The following is a 19,201-nucleotide window of genomic DNA, read 5'->3' on the forward strand; positions in this document are numbered from 1 at the left end:
ACAACGGGGGCTAAAAGGGAATTTTGGACAGCAGCTTGGTCAGCAAAGTCCCGGAGTTATATACTGGGACTACAAATAGTCTGATCCTATTAATTGAAGAAATAGGCACTTTTTTTACAATACCAATTTTTCACATACACACTGAAAAAATGTGTGTGGAACTCTGTCACTCTTTGAGCCTAAAATTGAGTGGCTCCTTGGTTTGGCCAAAGATAGTTCTGCGAGGTGGGTGTAGGGTGCTCAAGGGACTTCAGGGCTGGATAAGGAAACAGATAAGACCTCAAGGTGGCAGTAGTACACATAATTCTGTCTGGTGACACTGCTTTTTTTTTTTTTTAATAAATTTATTTATTTTAGTTGTGGGCTAATTACTTTACAATATTGTAGTAGTTTTTGCCATACATTGACATGAATCAGCCATGGGTTTACATGTGTTCCCCTTCCTGGACCCCCCTCCCACCTCCCTCTCCATCCCATCCCTCTGGGTCATCCCATTGCCCCAGCCCTGAGCATTGGTCTCATGCATCGAACATGGAATGGTGTTCTGTTTCACATATGATAATGTACATGTTTCAATGCTGTTCTCCCAGAACGTCCCACCCTCACCTTCTCCCTCAGAGTCCATAAGACTGTTCTATGCATCTGTGTCTCTTATTCTGTCTCACATATAGGGTTATCGTTACCATTTTTCAAATTCCATATATATGCATTAGTATACTGTATTGGTGTTTTTATTTCTGGCTTACCTCACTCTGTATTATGGGCTCCAGTTTCATCCATCTCAATAGAACTGATTCAAATGTATTTTTTTTAATGGCTGAGTAATATTCCATTGTGTATATGTACCACAGCTTCCTTATCCATTCGTCTGCTGATGGACATCTAGGTTGCTTCCATGTCCTGGCTATTGTAAACAGTGCTGCGATGGACATTGGGGTACACGTGTCTCTTTCAATTCTGGTTTCCTCGGTGTATATGCCCAGCAGTGGGGTTGCTGGGTCATATGGAAGTTCTATTTCCAGTTTTTTAAGGAATCTCCATACTGTTCTCCATAGTGGCTGTACTAGTTTGCATTCCCACCAACAGTGTAAGAGGGTTCCCTTTCCTCCACACCCTCTCCAGCATTTATTGCTTGTAGACTTTTGGATAGCAGCCATTCTGACTGGTGTGAAGTGGTACCTCATTGTGGTTTTGATTTGCATTTCTCTAATAATGAGTGATGTTGAGCATCTTTTCATGTGTTTGTTAGCCATCTGTATGTCTTCTTTGGAGAAATATCTGTTTAGTTCTTTGGCTCATTTTTTGATTGGGTTGTTTATTTTTCTGGAATTCAGCTGCAGGAGTTGCTTGTATATTTTTGAGATTAATTGTTTGTCTGTTGCTTCATTTGCTATTATTTTCGCACATTCTGAAGGCTGTCTTTTCACCTTGCTTATAGTTTCCTTTGTTGTGCAAAAGCTTTTAATTTTAATTAGATCCCATTTGTTAATTTTTGCTTTTATTTCCAATATTCTGGGAGGTGGGTCATGGAGGATCCTGCTGTGATTTATGTCGGAGAGTGTTTTGCCTATGTTTTCCTCTAGGAGTTTTATAGTTTCTGGTCTTACATTTAGATCTTTAATCCATTTTGAGTTTATTTTTGTGTACGGTGTTAGGAAGGTGACACTGCTTTTACACGTTAGCTTGCAGGAAATCCCTCAGAGCAGGAGACCTTCCAGAGGCTTAGAGACTTGGGGGCCACTAAGAAGGGAAGGAGAGCTAAGGAACTCCTAGGAGAAAGAGGGAGAACAGAGAGCAGGCTTACTTGTCTAAGTGATGTCAGCCCAGTGAGGGTGAGGACTCTGTGCCAAGGATTTCTGAAAGACAGTAATTTGGAACATTTTTCTGTGGCCAGCAGGTGTTGGGCACAGTTTTCTGGAATGTGCAAAGTAGGCAGGCTCTAAATGGCTAAAAACCTGCATATTTGGGCCACGAATGAAACTGCTGGATGAGTAACAATTTTGGCCTGTGTGAGTCTTTGAGCTAGCAAAATACAGTTTGCTGTGGAGAAGTAAATAACCTATGGGCCAATATGTGGAAGCCATCTTTGGCTCCTTTATATGACAAATGGTCTTTGAAGTAGGTTGTTTGTAATGGCTTTTCACTCTGTTTTCTCCATTTACCTAGATTTCAGCATTCATGCTTTCTCTAAAGTGCCCATTGTGTCACCATAAGTAGAGATTACTTAACTTAGTCTGTATTAAATGGTTTCACTTTTGAAAGAGATTTTATTTTATTTTTATTATTAGGAAGTAATACATGCTCATTTTAAGAAAAAAAATGAATAAAACAGATATATATAAGAAGTTTAAATTATCCACAATTCCATTTCTGGGGCCATTTCTAATTTACATTTCTAATCTTCTCTCTTCTGGTGGTGGTTTAGTCACTAAATCGTTTCTGACTCTTGTGACCCCATGGATTGTAGCCCAGCAGGCTCCTCTGTCCATGGGATTTTCCAGTCAAGAATACTGGAGTGAGTTGCTATTTCCTTCTCCAGGGGATCTTCCTGACTCAGGGATTGAACCTGGGTCTCCTGCATTGTAGAAGGATTCTTTACCAACTGAACCACCTGGGAAGATCAATCTTCTCTCTTCTACATATTTCCTATGTTAGGTACATATGCAACTTTTCCAAAATTGGATTATAGCACATGCAGTTGGTAAATTTTTTAAACATTTTAAAATTAGAGTAGAATGTTGGTTTCAGGTGTACAGCAACATGAATCAGTTATATATATACATATATCCACTATTTTTTAGATTCTTTTCTCATCTAGGTTAATGCAGAATATTGAGTAGAGTTCCCTGTGCTATATGCTGTGCTGTGCTCAGCTGTTCCAGTCATGTCCAATTCTGAAGCCCCATGGTCTGTAACCCACCAGGCTCCTTCATCCCTGGGGTTTTCCAGGCAAGGATACTGGAGTGGGTTTCCATGCCCTCCTCCAGGGGATCTTCCTGACCCAGGGGTCAAACCCACATCTCCTGTGTTTCCTGCTTTTCAGGAAGATTCTTTACTGCTAAACCATTGGAGAAGCCCCCCTGTGCTATATGGTAGCTCTTTATTAGTTATCTGTTTTGTATAGAGTAGTGCATATATGTTAATATTATGTTACAAGTCTTTCCCCATAAAAGTATATATCCTTCAAGCATGATTTTTAATGGGTGCATGATATTCCATTTTAATCAATGTACTTAAACTATCTTCCTCTTTGGGAACACTTATAACATTATGCATTTTCTGGTAATCTTTTAAATTTTTCTTTCTTTAAAAAATTTTGGGGAATTGATCCTATATTTGCATATTTTTAAGATGTTATCCACGTTTACCTATTTTAACCTTGTAGGAGGCCAAGTTGTCATAGGTTAGAGATCACTGGAAGGTGGTAGAGTAGAGCTAAGCTGCAGCCTCTAAAATTGGCCCAAGCCTCTGAAGCAGGAGACGGAGTGTTCCTGAGGTTCAGGTTGCTCAGTGCCAGCACCTGTAACTTTAGAGGCAGCTCCTCCAGTAGCATCTCCAGCTTCGCTGAACTTGGTGCGTAGCACATCCAGGTCCCCCAGCTCCAACACTTGCGGCCTGGGCACCACGGATAGACGTAGACCTTCTGTACCCTCATGATCAGACCAGAAGTGCGAGTGCTCCAGGAGCGGAAGCTGTGGGAGGACTCTCTAGATTAATGGCTAGAGAAGATGAAGATCCAGCCTCTCAAAGTGAGGTGACGCAGGGTGGACGGTGTTATCTGGATGCAGCAACATATGTGAAGGTTGCAATGTGAGATTCTCCAAGAACAAGAAGGGGTCTCTATAAACTCTCTGCAAACTTCTGTCCAGACCTCCAAGCTGAACAGTGCTACGAAGCCAAGGAGAATAGGTCTGCAACATCTCAGGAGAACCCGGCTGCAGATGGCTCAGCTTCTGGAAACCCTGGAGCTGCCTAAGATCCACTCAGGAGGTTCAGTGAGGTGAGGGCAGGAAGGGAGAAGAGTCAGCCTGGCTTCAGTACCTCAGTTTAGTTCCACCTCAGGTTTAGGGTCTCTTCAGCCATCTTAGTCCCTCCAGGTTCTTGTTGGGTAAGTTGGAATTATTGTTACACTCAGCCAGAGCTCCTGGAGTTGAGGGAGAAAGGAGAGGACCCCAGAGCTTGTTGTGGGACAGATCTAGCACACTCAGGCTGAGCTGAATTGGCTTACTGGGAGCCTTCTGGGCCCAGTTTATTCTTTGACAGAGTGAGGCTCTGAAGCTGGGGCAGGGCACTCAGGAGCCTGGAAGAAAGTGACTGCAAGCTGTTGGCCTGAAGGCTGAGGTGTTTCAGGGAGCAATAGCTCAGGAAACCCTGTCCTCTACAATTTGAATTTGGTTCTTCCCAAGGTCAAGTATACAAAGCTGGAAGCAGTAGAAATAAGTGGTAATCACATGTTGCTCATCCCAGTCCAAGAAAGATAGAAAGAGGCAGGCAACCAAACTGGTGCCCTGAGAGACCAGATGTCAGTTACCACAGTGAAGACACCCTCCTGAGAGGGATTTAGCTTTTTCAGTAACTCATGACTTTGGGCAAAGGAGGATTTGGTATTGAAAGAAACAGACTTTTCCTCCTTCCCTTCAGTTGCCCATGAAGACAACATGTCTGGGTGATCACAAAAAAGCTGACTCTGGAAGCACTAAACTACCTTTCCTCAATCAACACAGTTGTATGTGTGTCTCAGACTTCAATGAAAAGTTCAGAGGAAGCATGAGGAGAAAGGCCTGGGGATATTCATCCAGGTAACTGGACCTTGCAAAACCACCAGCCTCATTGTGTCACGCAACATACTTCGTGCTGAGTCCTTCTGTCTCCATGGCTATTCCTTGCATTTTAGAAAGACTGTTTCTTGAGCTCACCCCAATAGTCCTCTATATGTCAAGTTGCCTGCCCTTTTTTTTTTTCTTGGACTTCCCTCTCTTTTCTAGTACCTAGGAGATTTCAGAGCCTGGAATAGATCTCAGACTAGGAACACACAGTGACCTTGGAATAGAGATCCAAGGAATACAGAAAAGTTCTGGGCTGTGGAATGTCCTTTGTCCTTAGGAAATTAGCTTTGTTGGCATCACTTAGATTGTCCACAAATGATGGTTCCTCATTTGGCCAGTTAAATGTGGCAAGTTTTAACTCAAATGTTCCCCTTAAGCTCTGCCCAGCCCCTGCCTAACTTGAGGCTTCTGGCCTCCCCTGGAGAGGTCCAGGATCTCTATGTAGGAGAGATTCTCCATTTTTGCTTTCATCCTTGTTTGTTTTCACTACTTGCTCTTCCACACTGTCCACAAAGCTTACCTGGCACTGGAGCAATTTTTTTACCTTTGAACAGAGGAAGTGAAGATCAGTGGAGACAGAGTTGACATTTCTCAGGAAGGGTTTTTTCTCATCTTCTTCTCTATCTTTTCGGGCCTCATTGGATCTTTGTTATGGTGCATGTGCTAGTTGTAGTTTGCGGGTTTCTCTCTTATTGTGGCATCCAGGCTCTAGAGCATGCAGACTCAGTAGTTTCAGAGCACGAGCTTAGTTGCCCTGTGGCATATGGGATCTTAGTTCCCTGACCAGGGATCGAACCTGCATCCCCTGCCTTGGAAGGTGGATTCTTAACCACTGGACCACCAGGGAAGTCCCTCTTTCTCATCTTCATTTTCTCTGTGATCTTTCCTTCCTCTCATCCATAAGTGTGACACTCTTTTCAACTGAAGGTAGGAAGTGTCAGGACAAAGAGTAGAGTGCTTTGTTAACCTCTTGACTTCTCCAACTTACAAGGTTTTCTTTTTCTTTTCCATCTTAATAGCTTTTTCTATTTCACGATTTCTCTTTTCCAATCTGGTTTGGGGGTTTCAGATCTCACTACTTTTGTGTCATACCTCCTGATGTATGAAATAATCAGATGCTTCTCTGTTTTCCAGGAGAGTTTATGTTCTTCCTTATCGTAAGTACAATCCACTATCTTCACCATTTCTATCTCTTTCCACTTAGTCCTTCCACTAGTCTTAATATTAAGTCCCTTTGTATTAGGAAGATTAAAGATAGGCCCATGATTTTTCTGGAGAGAACTTGACCTTCAAACTGTAGATTGGGAGTGTAGAGGAGGAAGGAAGAAGAAATAGAATGGTAGATTTCTACCTGAATGGTATTATCTCCTTATCCAGAGGATATGGGCTATTGAGATACTTCTGTGAGGAAGTCATGAAGTCAGAGCCAGGATTGGCTTTTGGTAACTTAGTGTCCCAGAGAGAAGGCTTCCTCAATTCATATCATGCTTGACTTGACTGAAATTCTTTTTGGATTTTTTTTTTTGCCTGTTTTTGGAGTAACCATTTCATACATTTGAATATGGATATCTTGAAATATTTCTTTTACCACTTGTGTCAATAATTCATTTTTTTTCAAGTACGGTATGAGGTGATTTTGTGTGTTGAGAGTCAGGGAAACAAAAGTATATTTTTTCCACATACATTCATGAGTTTGGCTGCTTTACAACCCTTGCACAGTATAACATTATAATTTGTATATGACATCTTCTCAAGGCCAAACTGTATCCCAAAGACAGAGAAAGAGAGAGAGAGATGGAGCGAGAAAGAGCACTAGGAATAACAGTAAGAAGATAGTGTTCTTTTTGTTTGTCTGTGTCTGAGCGCTTAAGCTTTCAAAAGCACACAGAAAGGTGATATTTCAAAATAATTGTGATGGTTAGTGGTTTCCTCAGGGGAAATAAAAAGAAAAAATCAGTATTTTTTTTGCCTTTAATTTGAGTCATCATGTTTATTAGCTGCCTTTAAACCCTTGTTAAGCTGACCAAACACTGAATCTCGCTCAATGCTGATAACTCCTTTGCAAAGTTAAATTTATTTATGAAATCATACATTATTAATGTTCAAGATTCCAGGAAAAATAAGGGCATGTAGGACATGGGAAAATAATATTACAAGAAAAAAGAAAGTGAATTTTTTAATTTAACAAGTTTTAGATGTGCAAATTCATCACTACAGGGCTTGTTGTTGTTGACTACTTTGAAAAGAATAATAAACATTTTGAGCCACTTGTTTTGTGTCAGGCACCATCTTAAGTTTTTTACATGTATTAATGAATAAATGAAGCTAATAAAAATAGCATATTATACATGATATTACAGAATTGATGTCCCTTTGTTGTTCAGTCACTCGGTTGTGCCCAGCTCTTTGTGACCCCATGGACTGCAGCATGCCAGGCTTCACTGTCCTTCACTATTTCCCGGAGTTTGCTCAAACTCATGTCCATTGAGTCAGTGATGTGATGCCATCCAACCATCTTGTCCTCTGTTGCCCCCTTCTCCTTCTGCCTTCAATCTTTCCCAACATCAGGATCTTCTCCAATGAGTTGGCTCTCTGCATCAGGTGGCCAAAGTATCGGAGCTTCAGCTTTAGCATCAGTCTTTCCAATGAACATTCAGGATTGATTTCCTTTAGTATTGACTGGTTTGATCTTGCTGTCACTTAATTTTATGAAACTCTTCCATTAGTAAAGTTCTTTAACATTTGCAAAACATTTTGACACAGTGACTGCAAGCTTTCGCAAATTATTTGACCTTTCTTTTTTACTTTTTAATCTATAAAATTGAGCTAATGAGAATACTTTCATTATGTTTGGGGTTATAAGAAGAGGTCATTGAAAACCAGTGGCTGCAGAAACATATTAACTTATTAATATGATTTTAATATGTTAACTTGGTTAACATTTTAACCAGGGTAGGGTGGAAATATTTCCTGCCTTAACTACTTCTTGAGCCCATTTCTTACTTGATTTCAGGAAATTTAAAAGTCATGTAGCCTGGAAAAAGGTGTAGAGTTAGAAAACATCCTCAATGGACTAGAGAAGCAAGAGATTATATGGCAGAATTGTGGTAAGTAAGTAAGAATGATTTAGGAGCTTGAGCACTCCTCACATCAAAAACAAATAGTTTTCTTACCTGGAATGTCCACTTCAAAACTCACAAATGCATTCCTATGTCTTGAACCGAGTCATCGTCTCTTTCCCAGGAATAAAACAGGGAAAATTGTTACATAAACAAAATATTCTTACATCCTGGATTTTCTGGGGCAGTATTTTTTGAGGTTAAGTAGTGAGTCCTAAATTAGGTTTGCAATGTATCTCCATAGCAAATTTTTATAAAATTTTTATTAAGGTACTATTTTTTACAATAAAATAATGGAAATAATATTCAAGAAAAGGATTGGTAGTGGATGGAACAGGAGTCTGATTCCCTGAGTACTAATTCTGTAAGCAGTCATTATTATTTAGTGGTACCATATATTTTTCTCCTAATCTACGTTCTGAAAAATTCCTTTTTATATCCTTCACAAGTCAGCTACAAGGGACTTGGAAGAACAATTTTCCTTCTAGGGGAATAGTCACTTCACCACATAACTTACAGTCAATGCTGTATATTTGAATAGAGTATTACAGTTTCTAAAAATAATTATAAAGATTTGTCATAATATGGAACAAATTTGACATTATATTAAATGAAGCATACATACAAATGAAAATAGTTTTATCGCAGGGATTGAATTCTGGATGCTTTTCCTTAAAATTGTCCCTCAGTGTTATTTTAGCACTGTTTTAGTAACAAATAACCATGAACCATCATTCATTTCTTTGATCTTAAGTAGTATATCCCCGTGACCATTTCCCTCTCCAATTTCTAGATGGAGATGTTCTGTTACCTAAAACCCCATTACAGGATCAATCAAATTTTTGGTGACACTTTGATGAAAATATTAGTATTCAGAATACTGCATTTCTGAATACTTTGATTGATGCTGCTATGTTGGCATTGGAACCTGCCCTTTAAGGCTTTAGGAAGGGGTAATGTGTAAAGGAAACAACGTATGTCTGGATGTCATTAGGCTAGCATTGACCATTACTGTTCAACAGAATTAAAAAAAAAATTCTTTTTTAATTTGTACTGGGGTATATTGCTAGTGGTAAGGAAACTGCCTGCTAATGCAGGAGATGTAAGAGATGTGGGTTTAGTCCCTGGCTTGGGAAGAACCACTGGAGGAAGGCACCGGCAACCCACTCCAGTATTCTTGCCTGGAGAATCCAAAGCACAGAGGAACCTGGTGGGCTACAGTCCATAGGGTCGCAGAGTCTGACACGACTGAAGCAACTTAGCACACGTGCACACGTAGCTGATTAACAATGTTGTGATAGTTTTAGGTGGACAGAGAAAGGACACAGCCATATATATACACATATCCATTCTCCCCCAAACTACCCTCCCATTCAGGCTGCCACATAACATTGAGCAGAGTTCCATGTGCTATACAGTGGGTCCTTGTTGGTTATCCATATTAAATAAAGCAGTATATACAGGCGACTGTAAGTTCTGTACAGAAATTTTGGATAATTGCTTTTAAGGGTTTATTTACTAAGAATGATCATGTCACAAAAATAATAAAGTCAAATATGATAAGAAGTACAACTGGAAAATAATATATTAATGATTCCTTTTTTACTTTACAACTAGCCAAATAAACAACAAAATGACATGGTGATAATTTTATTGATCCCAGAACTATTAACCTAAATTATCAAATAAAAGATAGGAATTTTGACCACAGGTGAGTCATATTAACTATTCAAAAAACATCTAAGTGTGGAGTACATTTATTTAACATACAGGCTAAATGCCAAGGAGGAATGCAACACTACCATTTACCTATAAAATCTCAGCATTTTATAAGTGGCCTCATAAATGTTTTATTTCACAGGCTGATATAAGTTAATATCACTAGACCCATATTTGAAGCTTAGATAACAATATAATTCTGGTTGTTTTATGTTAGACTATACTGACCTGACAATGGATAGATCATCTAATATGTCTTACATTATGTTGAAACTCCCCAGAAGTTTCCTCAAGGCTGCTTTTATCTCCTTATTCCGGAAGCTATAGATAAAGGGATTGAAGAGTGGGGTCACCATAGTATAGAACAAAGTTGCAACTTTCTGCATCCCAGCAGAATGCCCAAGTCCTGGGCTCACATACATGACCATCAGAGAGCCATAGAACAGGGATACCACAGCCAAATGAGACCCACAGGTGGAGAAGGCTTTCTGTCTCCCAGTAGCTGAAGGCATACGCAACACAGCTGTTAGGACAAGAGTATAGGACCCAAGGATGAAGAGGAAGTTACCAAAGATAACTAATGAGCTTAGACTGTAGCAAAGCAATTGGGTTTTGGGGGCAGAGACACATGCCAATGCAAACAGTGGCCCTGGGTCACACACAACATGGTCAATAATGTTTGGTCCACAGAAGGGCATCCAAGAAATGAGAACAATGGGGATCAGGAACCACAGAAATCCACAGAACCAGCAGATAAGGACCAGTTTGGTACAGAGATGCCCAGTCATGATATTAGGGTACTGCAAGGGATGGCAGATAGCAAGGTACCGATCAAAAGCCATGACATCCAAAAGTAAGCATTCAGTTGTTCCCAAGGAAAAAAAGAAATAAAATTGTAGGAAACATCCAACAAAGGAGATGGTCTTTTTATCTGAGAGGAAGTTGACCAACATCTTGGGGACTGTAGAGGAGACATACCAGATCTCTAGAAAGGAGAAATTCCCCAGGAATATGTACATGGGGATGTGGAGTCGCTGGTCACACCATAAAGCACAAATAATGGCCCCATTCCCTGTTAAGGTCAGAGCATATATTGTAAGGAAGAGTGAGAAGAGGAGGCTCTGAATCTTCCACTCACAAGAAAAACCTAGGAGTATAAATTCTCTTACAAAGACAAAGCGGGAATCTGGCTCAGAGATGTTCGTTGGGTCAGTAACCTGCAAGGTCAAAAGATATGCATTTATCATTTAGAATTAGTTTCAAATGTGTTCTTGTTTGAGAATGAGGAGAAGATATTTTTCCAAAAATTCATCAGTTAGGGAGAGAATATAGTCTGCTTGTTCTTGGCTATATACTCTGAGTTCTGGGCATAGTAGGTAACTGGTGGCACAGAAACAAACTTTTGCCTGCTTCTGAATCTCTCCCTTACTTTGATAGAACTAGAGAACTTTAAACACATTTTGTAAGCTTATTATTTTGGGGACAGAGATGATCTATGACAGTTTCCGTATAGCATGTAACACAAAGTTAACACCATAAATGTACTAGTTTTTTTTTTTTTTTACCAAACTCAGCTTATGGTGAAATACTCAGCAGAGAAGGTTTTACAATTTACATCTCAGTTGAATATATTCCTTATCATATCATTAAAATGTGAAAAATAAATGGACATATTTTACAGTAAGTTGGCAGTAACCATTTTAAAGGCAATACCTCTGTTTTTCTGCAACATAAAAATATAAGAGCATAATGTTACTCACCAACATTGGCTTTTGTAATGTTACAATGATTCTCTAGAAATCAGTGGCTTTAAGTTTGCGCTTAGTCTTTTACCTAAAATTTTGTAGGGAAAAAAGCTAGGTATGGGACTATATTTTGTAGTATTTTTTTTTTCCACAAGTTTTTGGGATTGATTTTACTTATAAGCTAGTTTAAAGTAAAACATTTCCATGATTCAAGAGAAGGCAAATGCTTTCTTTTGTCGTAAGTAAATTTCTTTTTACTCTATATCTGAGTTTCTCGAAATTTTTTTGTGTGGCAATATGCAGGGATGTGAGTCCTAAAAGTTATGAAGGCTTATATTTTCAGCACAGACACAAAATTTTCAAAAGTAATTTTCTCCCACTTATTTTCCACACCAGTGTTCTGAGAAGTCTTTCATAATGATTTGGTAGAAGTTTGTGCATCTTTTAGTAATCTAAATCCTTTTAAAATTGCTCCAAATCAAGAGCATTAAGAAATCAATATGAGATGGGGATAAAAGGGGATTGGAGTAATGGCATCAAGACTCTCTGCTATGCTTGAAAGAAAGACCTGTGGTTTTGATGTTGACCAGATCTCTAAGGACCCGTTTAATAAATCATACCCTTCTGTCATTAGCTGGATAAAGAGTTTATTGCTTCACAAAATTAAGATTTCACTTTCTTTATCACAGATTCTCCTGAGACATAGCCTCTGTAGCTTTAGGGAAGTTCTCTTCTGAGCCAAAGTTTCTTTATAAAGTTAATATATAGTGCACATTCTCTGAGGGATCAGTAAGGAGAAGTAGCAACTTCTCTGAGGCCCCATTGTTTACAAATAACTTGCCCACATGAAATATGGATTCCAAAAGTTTCCAGAAAACACAGTTAGTGGAGCAAAAAAGACACAGTATGTCAGCCAAAGTTCTGATAGGAATATTCCAAATATTATTGTGCATAATTTGGAGAATAGAGAGGGGATGTGCAGAGACCCCAGTGAGGCAAATGCTGAGCTATAGAAACTGTAGGACACTGATGATAAAAATTTGGAGAATTTAGAAGTATCTTTTAGAAGGGCAGTATGGTAGAAGTCTTCAGATATGAGAGGAAAGAGTGAGAAGTATCAATATTTAAGCTTATTGACTAAAATACTTCACAAGAACGTGTGACTTCCCAATTAACATATAAAAGCAAACTCTTTACACTGAAAGGCTAAAGAGGAACAAGATTACTTACACGTTATTACCTCTTGGTGATACTAAGAAACCCCTAAAGTAGTCTTGATTTTAACATTTGCCTCCTTAAAATCCACCAGTGGTTTCCTTATTCAAAATTTTCCCAGTTCTCCACAAATAGACTTCAAATGACTTTCTTTCTTACCTTTTCCTCCCCTTTCTTTCAGAATAATTTTGGACAGCACTTCATTCTCTGAGTAGCTTTCAGTTTTTCATATTTGATTCTTTGTGGCCACTTTCTCTATATGGAATTCTCATTACCTCCCTCTATACGTGCAAATTGATGCTTTTGAGCTGTGGTGTTGGAGAAGACTCTTGAGAGTCCCTTGGGCTGCAAGGAGATCCAACCAGTCCATCCTAAAGGAAATCATTCCTGGGTGTTCATTAGAAGGACTGATGTTGAAGCTGAAACGCTAATACTTTGGCCACCTGATGCAAAGAGCCAACTCATTAGAAAAGACCCTGATGCTCACTGGGAAAGATTGAGGGCAGGAGAAGTGGACAACAGAGGACAAGATGATTGGATGGCATCACTGATTCAATGGACATGAATTTGAGCAAACTCCAGTAGATGGTGGAGGACAAGGAAGCCTGGCATGGGGTCACAAAGAGTTGGATACGACTGAGTGACTCAACAGCAGTACCTGCAAAACCCCATCTATCCTTCAAGGTCTAGTTCAAATGACATTTTCCCATAATAATTCTCCTTATTCCCCTAATGGAAGCACCTTTTCCACCTCTGAATTTTTATCTCACCATTTGCATATCTTTCTTTTTACGCTATTAATAAGCTGCTTATGTTTACTTGTTTGTATACATATCTTTTCTCCCCTCCCAGATTTTAAGATGTAGACAAGAGGTATTATTCAAGTTTGAACTAAATCAAGATGATAAAAATTCATTGTATTTATTTATCCACATTAAATGTTTGTTGACTATATGGAATTCTTATTTTTTTGTTATCTGAGTTTTATTATTTGTATTGGCTTCCCTGGTGGCTCAGTAGTGAAGAATCCGCCTGCCAGTGCAGGTGACACGGATTTGATCCCTCGGTCAGGAAGATCTCTTGGAGAAGGAAACCCACTCCAGCATTGTTGTCTGGGAAATCCCATACACAGAGGAGACCGGCAGGCTACAGTAGGACATGACTTAGTGACTAAACAACCACCACAGTTATTTGTAAAATCAACACCTGGTGCACCAAAGAAAAAAAGAAGACAACTCCAAGGTGTTTGATAATATTACATTATATTCACAGATGGCAAAGAAATTTGGAGGGAAGGAGAGATGTATGTAGATTACAACTCATTATGAGAGACTTCTTCTTCTTTTTTTTTTAAAATAAATTTATTTATTTTAGTTGGGGGCTAATTACTTTACAATATTGTAGTGGTTTTTGCCATACATTGACATGAATCAGCCATGGGTTTACATGTGTTCCCCATCCTGAACCCCCCTCTCACCTCCCTCCCCATCCCATCCCCCTGGGTCATCCCATTGCCCCAGCCCTGGGCATTTGTCTATGAGAGACTTCTTAGGAAGCTCATTGAAGAAATGGCTTGAGATCACATATAAGTGATAACACACAGTATTTGCCTTTCTCTGTATGACTTATCGCATTACATATAATACACTTCAGTTCACCCATGTTGTTGCAAATGGCAGAATTTAATTATTTCATTGACTGAGTAATATTCCATTGTGTATATATCTATATCTATATCTATATCTATATATATATATGTCACATCTTCTTTATCCATTCATATATTGATGCATACTTAAATTGTTTCTGCATCGTGGCTACTGAAACAATTCTGCAATGAACATCAGGATGCATGTATCTTTTCTATTAAAGAGGGATTATCAAGGAACATAAAGGCTGATGGATATGTTCACTATCTTGATTGTGATGATGTTCATTGTTGAACAAATATGTCAAATTTTATCAAATTGCACACTTTAAGTATGTGCTGTTTGTTATATATTAATTACACCACAATGAAATTATTTAAAAGAACTAAAAGATCAAATTAAATGTATTTTATGCTAATATCAGTGTTCTTTTGAAGATATTTTAATAATTTGACATCCAGTTCATAACTATCAGGACCTGAAGTAATCATAGATAATGTTGAAACAAATTAGTCAGGTGACCAACATTACCTGTCTAGAAAACATTAGGCGTGCATTAGAGCATGCCATCCATATCAAGGTTTTCGGACGGTGGTCATATATCATAGTAGTCAAGATATGATTTCTCTTGGAACTGGAGCTATTAATAAAACCTTAATTGTATCTGATGATTTAGATTTAGTTAGAGACTAAGATTGCAGAAAACATCTGCCTAGTACTTATACATTAAACGAAAAATAATCTAAAACATCGCTTATGGTTAACGCTTAGCTGCTTTGTATGTGGATTTTCTTGTCTCCCTGTTTTGATTCTCAGAATATGCAAAATTTATTGCTCATAACAAAGAAGTTCCCAAGAGATGTCCAGTGTAAATTATTTTCATGATTTTTGTTCTGTCCAAAACAGAGAATAGAAAAATTTCACTCAAGGGATTCCTTCCAGTGGTAAATATGTGTCAGGCTTAGGGAAAGTTCTTGCGTAAATACTGTCTCTACCCAACAATGGAGATTATCCCAAGCATATATTAGAAGAGAAGAGTAACAAGTATTCTGGTCTTAGAGAAAATTGTGTATGGTAAGTTATCTCATATTCTCTGGGACTCCCTTCTTTAAAAGAATTTTAAAAATAAATCTGTTTCTGTCTCACACATTCCTATTATGCTTGGAACTGAGCATGGCTTGCTTAACTTCTGAACTTTAAAGAGATAGTTCATGGGTTTTCTCCTCGTATTCTATTCCTACTGGAATTTCTGTGGTTTCTTTAACAAATGTACATACCATCATGGTGCTGTGTCTCAGGGATGCTCTCAAGTCTGCTTTGGGAGATCACAGGGCTTTGACAGCTACTAGATAATGAACAACTTTCAGCTATCCTGGCTAAATGGCTCTTACCATTTAAGAAAATAAGTGTTTTATATCAGAGAGAATATTGCATACTAAGACAAATTTTAGCATAGAGATAGAAGTGAAAAAAGTTATGTATCCAGTGAGAAGTGATATAAAACTCATTTATTATGGGATTAACAGGATTAAAATTCGTAACTTGAGAAAAAAAGAAGGCAACTTTAGGTAGAAGAAGGAACTTGGATTATCTCCCTGTGTACCTCATCTAGTGTTTATATCAGGCAATCTATTAAATTCTCTGAGTCCAAGTTTCTCTTTGTAATATTATAAATGTTGAGAATCTCACAGCTTTAGGATTACTATCATGAAAAAATTAATGGAAGGACATTGCCTCCAGACAAGGATGAAAAATATGTTCCTATATTTTAATACTCAAAAAGAGTAACTCAGTTTATCTCCTTTCGCTAACTTTTCAATTTCACTAATCCCAACTGAAAAATTCAAATTTTTCAATTTCACTACCTCCTTTTGTGAAAATCCACCCTAAGTTACAGAATTCCAAAGGTGCTTTAAAAGAATGTGTAACTACCTCTTGTCAGTCTTTTTAAAATATTAAATGCCTCCTGGATAAAAGCAGAATTGAAAGGTAAAAAGGTTGTTAAGCTCATGGCAAGCAAGAAGCAAGTCTGATAATTCACTTGCATTTACATCCTATAGGGTTGCTAAGCATCTACTTATTACTTTAGAGAAAATATAAGCAGTAAGTATTTTAGGATCAAACTGGGGTCTCCTGCATTGCAGGCAGATTGTTTACCAGCTGAGATACCCAGGAAGCCCACAAAGAAAGGTTATCCCATGTATTTTGCTTACAGAAGGTGGTTGGCCATTCACTAAGATTTTTGCCAGTAAGTTTTAGAAACTGTAGAGCTTTAGGTTGCATTTTAATGAGTGAAGAAGGGAAATAACTAAAATTTATTAACCATGCACTATAAAAATTTTAATTGCTTTTGGTGTATTTTCTGACTTGACTACAAGGCTATTAGATTGAGTGTCCTCTTTTTTACAGATAAGGAAATGGAAACAGAAATAAATTTATCTCAAAGACATAAGGTCAACAAGTAACAGGGTTCAGACTAGATCTGACTAATTTAAAAGTCCACAGTTATTCTATGAATTATCCAAAATTTTGGACTGATATTGATCAAGTAATATTTCTACTAACATTGTGAAATATTAGCAACTTGAAAACTGATGAAAAAATATGATTTCTTATTGATAAATTGTTCCCCTGCAATGTACATATTCATCTTTTAGCAAATTTCTCTCTCAAACACAGTTGAAATTCTACTTTTGCTATTATCTATCTTCCATGTCTCTTATTCCAACCGGTACAAAGCTAATTATTGAAAACTAGTTTCGGAAAGATTTACCTTGACAAAAGTTAAGTTCAAGGTAAAGGTCAAATTATTCAAATTTCTAGGAGACATAGGTCTTTTGGATATAATATCAGAATATTTTTCTTTAGAAATTAAATGAATATTATGGAGGTTATGTTTATTTGTTAGTTGTGAAACTATTATCACATGTTCCCATTCTCACAGCAAATATGTGACTTACCTAATTCCTTTAGGAAATTCTTCTTTCTTTCCATCCTTTCTCTATGCTTCTTAGTCCTCAGTATAAGGGAAGGGAAAACCAGTGCTCATGATGAGGTAATGGTTTTCATTTTTGCTCACCTGCTTTCCTTGGTACCACCCTTGAGATTTCAAAGGATAAAAGAAGATGCAACATATGTACAAATAAACTTATATACAAAACAGAAATAGACCCACAGACATAGAAAACAAATTTATGGTTATAAAAGGGGGAAGGGGTGGAATGGGATAAATTAGGAGTTTTGGATTAACATATATGCACCATTATATATACATAGATAGCTAATAATGGCCTACTGTATAGCACAGGGAACTATACTCAATATTTGTAATTACCTATAAGAGAAAGAATCTGAAAAATATGTGTGTGTGTGTGCGTGCATGTGTGTGTATAACTGAATCACTTGGCTGTACACCTAAAACTAACACAACAGTGTAAATCACCCATATTTCAATAAAAAAAACAAAATTAAAAAAAGGAGATGAAACAGCCTAAAAGTAAAATGAGGTCAAGGGAAATAGATAAAATGGAAAGAGAGAGATATAAGTACCTTTCCACCAGCCAACTTGAGAGGAATTCTCAATTTACTTCAGGATGAATATAAGCAATATCATTACTCCATTTGGAGGTGATCTCTAAAGTTTTAACTTCATATCAGTCAGTACTAACAAAGTTGTGCTTTGCTTACACATGTCTGTAGCTTATTTTCACTTTAAAAGATACATTTAAAATTTTTTCATCTTAGAAAAGAGATATTTTTAATTTTTATGGCAATATTTCAAAGAATCCATTGGCATAGTTGAAGGTAAATATTTTCTATTGATAAACTTGAGTTATAAAAAAACCTCTGTTCAGAGGTCATTAAATCAGAATGCGAGTCTGGGTTGCCACCAAAGTGGAAACTGGTCAATCGCTTTCTCACATAACACTTCCCTGACATTTTTTTCCTAAGAGATTCAGTTTGCTAAATGAGTTGCATTTAATTGTGATCCTAACTAATGGTAAATTATGTGCTTATTTTGCATTTGAATTATCATGCCATGGTATTTTTTATATGGCCTTCTGTATAGCTTGTCTCCTAAAGCTTCTTCCAACATATACTTGAAAAGTGAAGTGAAAGTGTTAGTTCAGTCATGTCTCACTCTGTGCGACCCCATGGACTGTAGCCTGCTAGGCTTCTCTGTCCATGGAATTCTCCAGGCAAGAATGCTGGAGTGGGTTTCCATTCCCTTCTCCAGAAGATCTTCCCGACTCAGGGAGGTAACCTGGGTCTCCTGCATTGCGGGCAGATTCTTTACTGTCTGAGCCATCTGGGATGCCCATATTTTAGAGTAATACTAAAAACTTAATTTTTAAGTTCAACTGAGGCTTGAAGAAATCAGTATGCTTAACACAGAGAAACTGTAATTTTGTGCCATGCCATTTGTTCTGGATTTCAGTATCTGTTCACCATCATCTTCCTAAGTAGACTACTTAAATTTTAGTTATTAATTTATAACAGTTGTTGTTGGTCACCCATCCAGATTCTCTTCACTGGAGAAGCAGACTTAAGCTAGATTCTAGGTGGCCCAACAATCTTTTCTCAGCGTTTCACTTTGCTGTCTACCTTTCTCACTTCCTCATTGTCAAAGAACCTTCTCAATCATTCATAAGAATCCTATCTTAGAAAGCCAGTTTTTGGCATTTTACTTCTCTTTTGGGCACACTATCCTGCGTATTTTTCCAATATTTACCTTCCCAATTATACTTTTCACTTTCAGATGTAGATGCTAAATTTCAATGAAATTTAAATTTCAGTGAGATAATTTTTTTTTTTAATAAATTTATTTATTTTAGTTGGGGGCTAATTACTTTACAATATTGTAGTGGTTTTTGCCACACATTGACATGAATCAGCCATGGGTTTACATGTGTTCCCCATCCTGAACC

At 37.7% G+C, this 19,201-nt stretch overlaps 2 protein-coding genes across 2 annotated transcripts in view; both read right to left on the reverse strand.

Moving 5' to 3' along the window:
• The window catches only part of LOC145512684 (olfactory receptor 11H6-like), a 364,468-nt gene that overhangs the window by 45,552 nt on the left and 299,715 nt on the right, over positions 1-19,201 (reverse strand). Inside the window, exon 8 of the mRNA XM_081506971.1 lies at positions 17,234-17,372. The gene's annotated coding sequence lies outside the window, so the exon portion shown is untranslated. The remainder of the gene's footprint in view (positions 1-17,233; positions 17,373-19,201) is intronic.
• LOC145513825 (olfactory receptor 11H12-like) lies at positions 9,745-10,911 on the reverse strand. The gene has a single exon (XM_081510776.1). The coding sequence runs from the start codon at positions 10,909-10,911 to the stop codon at positions 9,922-9,924; it is 990 nt and encodes a 329-aa protein (XP_081366902.1). The 3' UTR covers positions 9,745-9,921.

Source organism: Giraffa tippelskirchi, chromosome 7, assembly GCF_054371585.1.
Source record: "Giraffa tippelskirchi isolate mGirTip1 chromosome 7, T2T-mGirTip1v1.2.pri, whole genome shotgun sequence".
Taxonomy (NCBI): domain Eukaryota; kingdom Metazoa; phylum Chordata; class Mammalia; order Artiodactyla; family Giraffidae; genus Giraffa; species Giraffa tippelskirchi.

What these genes read in the sequence shown, in the direction of transcription:
- LOC145513825 (XM_081510776.1), bottom strand. Translation starts at nt 10,911, where the DNA reads ATGATAAATGCATATCTTTTGACCTTGCAGGTTACTGACCCAACGAAC.